Source organism: Cryptomeria japonica, chromosome 2, assembly GCF_030272615.1.
Source record: "Cryptomeria japonica chromosome 2, Sugi_1.0, whole genome shotgun sequence".
Taxonomy (NCBI): domain Eukaryota; kingdom Viridiplantae; phylum Streptophyta; class Pinopsida; order Cupressales; family Cupressaceae; genus Cryptomeria; species Cryptomeria japonica.
The window spans coordinates 652025912-652031911 of NC_081406.1; the positions used below are offsets into that span (position 1 = coordinate 652025912).

Sequence of the window (6000 nt, forward strand, 5' to 3'; positions counted from 1 at the left end):
GGATGGGATGATTTCTATTCAGCAAGATTTTGCCCCCATTACAGATGAAGTTGTGTGTTTCTTAAGAGCTTTCTTTTTCTTTGGCAGGTAGACTCCTCTTTTGAAAAAAACCAATTTTTAAGCAAGATTCCTAGACTTCTTGGTGAAGCTCAAAACAAAGCTCTTTTTGTGCTAGGAAATCAGGAAAACATTTTTTCTCTCAGAAGAGTAAAAAGTCTTGATAGCTTTCCAAGCAATATTTTTCGGGATTTTGGGGACACAGAAGCGACGGATGTCAGGGCAGTTGTCAATGAATTTAGATGATCGGGCAAGGTCTTGTGGATCTTAATGTACCTTCCTTGCTCTCATCCTTAAAAAAGAAGGATACTTTGTAATGTCCCCCTTTTAGCCTGTCATGAGATGATCTGTCGTTAGCCCATTTTGCCATTGTCCCGAGGGCTAACAGGACTTTACAGGGATCAATGAAGGATTTGGCTTAGGCGATTTTAGTTTCAGGCCAATTGGAGGTGTTTTGACAGGGTTTCCAAATACTTACTATTTATAGTAAGTCAGTTGTGGCTCAATGTCTGATAATATTTGAAGCAATTTTGGATGTCAGTATTTTAGGGCATTTGATTTTTCATCAAGATTGCTAATTTGATAAGCCATTAATTAATTGGGCAATAAAATTGAAAGTTCCTAATATTTAACTTTAGTGATTAATTAATGCTGGGACTAATGTTTAAAGGGAAAAATTAAAAGGTTCCCTTTCATTGTGGAGACATAAGGGGGATATTAATATTTTATTACAACTTTCTTTTATCCCACATTTATGGTGCATTGGTAATTGTGCCCAAATGTAGTTATAAATAAGAGCAATAAATGCAGATTGAACCGTCTTGGGAATTGTGTATTCTTGGAGTTTTGAGTTTCTGGAGATTCTTCTTAGGCATTGGAGGACGTTCACCCTCTTTTGCAACATTTTCCACACCTGTGCAAGACAAGGTCTGGAAGATTTAAAAACAAATCCGTATTGGAGAAAAATGATGGAAGTGGATATTTGCAGTTGACTGTGAATGCTTAGTTGAGGAAAAAATTGCAGTATTTGTGAATGATAGCTTCTGAGTTCCAGCGATGAAGAATGAAAATGCAGGCTGTTAGTATCCTGGGAGGAGGGAATTCGAACTATTCTGTGTTGAAAATGTAGCTAGGTCGTATCCCTTGATTGGGCCGACCTAGCTTGGTAAATTTTAATGTGGCCTTCAGCCTTAAAATTTATTGTGTATGGGCCTATTTGGGATATTATGTAACTTGAATTAGGGCAGGCCCTATTTGGGTGAATTACATATGTGTGACTTGTAAACACAAAATAGGTCAAGACCTATTCATGTAACTTGTGTTCATATGTATCTTGTACTTAACCTAGACCTATTCTTCTTGGCGGGAAAATTGTCTAGGCTGACCAAGAGGGAAATTAGAATGTATTATCTCCTATCTATTCGAGTTGTTGAGAGCATTCATTATATACATTCAGCGAACTTCTCCATTCAGCAAGATCATTTATCAGTGAAGCATTCATGAGCATCAGCGATTCACATTACAAGGACAGCGAATCATATTTCAAGGTGTGAAAACTGGTTCAAGGGACAGCGATTCATAACCCTGAAATAGCAAACCATTTCCAGTAGCAGCTAACTATCTTCCAGGGTCTCCACACTCACCTTCAGGTCTGCAATTCATCAGCGAACTTCATTGGTGACTGCAGATAAGTCACAAGCTCGCCTAATTCAGATGTGCTAAATGCTTCATGTGCTGAAGCTAGTTGTAAAGAGAACTACTGTTCATTGATTAATATGATCTGAGAATTTAGCTGGGTTTTTCACCTCCAAGAGGGAAGTTTTCCCAGGGTATAGTTGTGTTGTGTGTCCTCCTTACTGCGCATTTTTGTTTTCTGCTCATTAATTGTTAACCTGATCATTAAAACTAACATTCTGAACCATCCATTGTGCAATTCCCAGGTTAACCTATAGCCAGTCTTTAGCTGCCGCAGTTATATTTTTCAGGCCACTCAGCAATCATAGTTGCTAGCTCTATTTGGCAAGTCATTGTGGTGGGGATTAAACAGCAAAGTGTGCCGCTGAAGTCTGTGAAGTTCGGCGCCCAGCAGACCACAGTGTACTGACCAGCGACTGGGCTAGAGTCGTGTGGAAGACATGGCATACATCAGCAGAAACATCTCGACCAGCGGCTGTGACAAAACCCTCCAACGACATTAATACCAGGTTCTTTGCGTTGTCTTGTGTTGGAATATCATCTATATTGACTGGAGCTGAGTTGTTTGATATCATTTACAGTGATGTATTCAATGTTTGAACTGTAATACTTGTGGAGTTGAAGTATTAGTATTATAAGCAAGTTGTTGCATTTGCCATAGCACTTAATTTATAAACTTGTTGATATCTTATGCTTAAGTTCTGGAATGAAAAGAATGATTGCAAAGTAGTTATCACAAACGCACCAGAAAACAACTAAACCACAGATATATTCAGAAAATCAGACCTTTAATGATAGTCTGCCAACTGTTTGACGAAATACCCACAGCAAGCTTGACAAGGGAATTATAGAAAGCAGGGCAGTCTATAACATACTTCTTCCTTTTTCTGACTTCAATCCAATTACACTTTGCAATAACATCAACGAGACCATTTCAAAAGCAATATCAAAAAGACTGAATCAATTCCTTCCATTCTTCGTTTACAGAACAACATTCTTTTGTTGCTGGAAGACAAATCTTTGATGGTATCATTGTTATCCATTAGTCAGTGCACTCTCTCAATCGGGACAGTGCTAGAGGTATGGTGATTAAGTTGACATTGCTAACACGTGATACAATAAGAAGGGAACTTCTCACCAAATTTTTACAAGCGTATCATTTTTCCCATGTGTGGCTTGATTGGTCTTTGAGCTCTACTACACAGGCCAGGTTTACAATGTAGTTCAACTGAAGCCACATAGGATTCCTCACTTATTTTAAAGGGCTGTGACAGGGAGATCCATTCTCTCCATATTTTTTCATTCTGATGGTGGATGCACTGGGAAGATCTCCTTAAAGCTATAAAAATGAGAGATTGCTGAAAGGTATCAGTGCAGCCCTGCAGATGGCTTCTTAGACTCATCTCCAGTTTGTGGATGATGCTATGTTGCTAGAAGCAGCTGATATGATGGATGCTAAAGCTTTTAAACAAGGTTTAAATCTGTATGAGGAGGTATCTGTCCATTGATGCAGAAAAATCTAAAGTTTTCTTTATGAATATGCTCCAAAGAGTGATTCAAAGAACCAAAGATGTCCTTGGCTTTCAAATGTCTCCCTAACCTGCACACACCTGGGGATTGCACCCTTTAAGCCTTAAGGGTGTCAGTAGATCTATGATCTGACAAAATGGCTCAGTCTATCCAGAAGCACTACCATAATTGGGGTTGTTTTGAAAGCCATTTCCACCTTTGCAGTTTCTGTTTTTAAATTGCCCAAAGTAGTTCTGGAAAAGATCAATAGAAATGCACATCTTCACTCTGGCAGGGGAAGAAAGGAAGTTCATGCTACTTAGCTGAGACAATGTGTGCAGGCATAAAGAGCAAGTAGGGGTTGACAATAAGGACCTGAGCTTACCCTTACGCGCATAACTGCCTTGTAGGCTCTTCACACAAAAGGATAAATTGTGGAGTATTTTGCTACAAAAGAAATATTTGGCCAGAGGGGAGCAACTGAGTATGTTCAGATCGGATGATTCTTAAGGTTTCAGCTATCTGGCACTTTATCACATCCTCTCGGGATGTGATCTCCACTTTCTTATCTTGGGATATAGGGCATGGTAGTCAAGCAAACCCTCCCTTGTGTAAGGATCCAGAACTAGAAGATGTTTTGAAATGCACAATAGCTAGCTGTGTGAGGAAAGTCAGTAGCTTCTGGTCAGGGAATTTTTATAATAGTTTAGAGCTTTCCAAGTGTACAAGTCCTAGCAGCAAACTTAATAATGGGATAGAGTAAGCTTGTTCTATATGTAGACAGTTAGAAGAGTATTTTTTGTTCACTACTATCGAGCAGAGGGAAGCTTATTGATATCCTAGCAAATTCAGGCGCTGACATTTCTCTGACTTATCAAGTTTAAGACTTAAGGCTTGGGGCGAATTCTCCACCCTCCTAGCACAGAACTTAAGTTTCCCCTGATCCTTTTCTATTGTTTTTAACCTGGATACGTTTTTCTGGACAATTGCTTACTTATCTGGGTCTTTTATAACCTAATTACTCCCAGACTAACTTATAGGAAAAGTAAGTGTCTGAAACAAGTGCAAAAGTGAATTCGGTTCAGGGGGGAGATTACTCCCAAACTTAAGAGTAAAGATTTTCAAATTGACACTAATAGCCAGATAGAAACTCTTGGTAATTATCAGCAAGACGTTTGACCTCTATATATCAAATATCCAAAGAACAGGAAAAGAACTAAGCAACACTTTTCAGTCCATGTCAAAAAAGCACACGCAAAACATTCACCCCGCATTTTCAAACACCTGAAACCTGAAAGCATAATAAAGTTCGGACCTCTACTATCGCCAAAACCCTAAAACCATAGTCACCCTGAAACACAAGTTGAGAAAAGATTGATCCCAGCAGCCATACCCACACATCTCCTGCTAATTGTATTTAAAACTAATATAGTTATGCTCTTATTCATAAAGACTTTTCAGTCCATATCAAAAAAGCACACGCAAAACATTCACAACGCATTTTCAAACACCTGAAACCTAAAAACATAATAAAGTTCGGCCTCTGCTATCGCCAAAACCCTAAAACCATAGTCACCGTGAAACACAAGTTGAGAAAAGATCGGTCGCAGCAGCCATACCCACACCATCTCCTGCTAATTGTATTTAAAACTAATATAGTAATGCCCTTATTGATAAACACCCATATCCTATTTCAAAAAGGCATCCACATCTCCATGTCCCACGTCTCCAGGCGACTTGGCCTTGAACATTTTCAGTCCTGGGAAAATAAGCATTTGAATTGCAACACTATTACAGCCAACGTTTACACGAGACCAAGATTTAAGTATTGCGCGAATCAAGATTTGAATGACAACACAACTTATCATTCCAGTTTACCCTAAACTGGATGGGTTCCCAATCAACATTCAAGGCACGGTATACATTTAGGTGTCTGAAAAACCCGAGTGATTTATTTTCCATTGAAAAAGATGTAGTAAGAAGCAGTTGGGCAATGAAAAACTTACAAGTCGGCCATAGATAGCAATGGGGAAATCACAGCAAAGGCAGATGTGGATCTTGTCCCCAGGGCGCCTCCTGCGTTTGCGACCGACTGTCTTGAGGAGTTTGACATTGGAAAGTGAGGAGAGACCGAGGCCTTTGGCCACGAGCAGGTCCGCCAGCACGAGGTGGTCGGGGCAGGAGACAGTGACATTATCGGTAGAAGGGGCTCTACCGCCTCCTCCCTCCTCCGATCCATTTCCCCTGTTGAGCCGTATCTGCAGCATCTTCACTTTGTTTGCCTTGTGCTGCTGCTCTTGTTGGTTCGCAGGATACAGAGCACCAGGCTGCACACACAGAGAATCCGCTCATATAGAGTTGTAGAAGATGTACAGTCAGCATGCCACCGCCGCTACTCTAGATTTTGTAAGAGATCTACATCAGCATGCCGCCTCCGTTTCTTTTCTTTATTGAGGAACCCAGGATGATTCGCTACCCTAAATCGCGATGGAAAACGACTTTTTTCTTATTTTGTTGATGATATATTATTATTGTAATGATGTTACATAAAAAATACATGTACTTTTTTTAGATTTCTTTTTTTTATTTCTTTTTTTTTTTTAATAATTCAGATGTCTCCTGATTAACCAATATATTTTGGGCGAAAGATGTTAAGATAGACATATATTTTGTATTTAACCAATTTAATTAAATGGAATAAAAATTTAATTATGTAAATGTAATGTAATGGATGGGAAA

General features: G+C 39.3%; 1 protein-coding gene across 1 annotated transcript in view; it reads right to left on the minus strand.

Moving 5' to 3' along the window:
• Positions 1-5723, minus strand: part of LOC131038392 (E3 ubiquitin-protein ligase HAKAI homolog) — a 28042-nt gene extending 22319 nt beyond the window's left edge. The window contains exon 1 of the mRNA XM_057970816.2: positions 5268-5723. Within this exon, the coding sequence (XP_057826799.2) occupies positions 5268-5528 (261 nt within the window). The 5' untranslated portion in view covers positions 5529-5723. The remainder of the gene's footprint in view (positions 1-5267) is intronic.
• Positions 5724-6000: the final 277 nt, after the last annotated feature.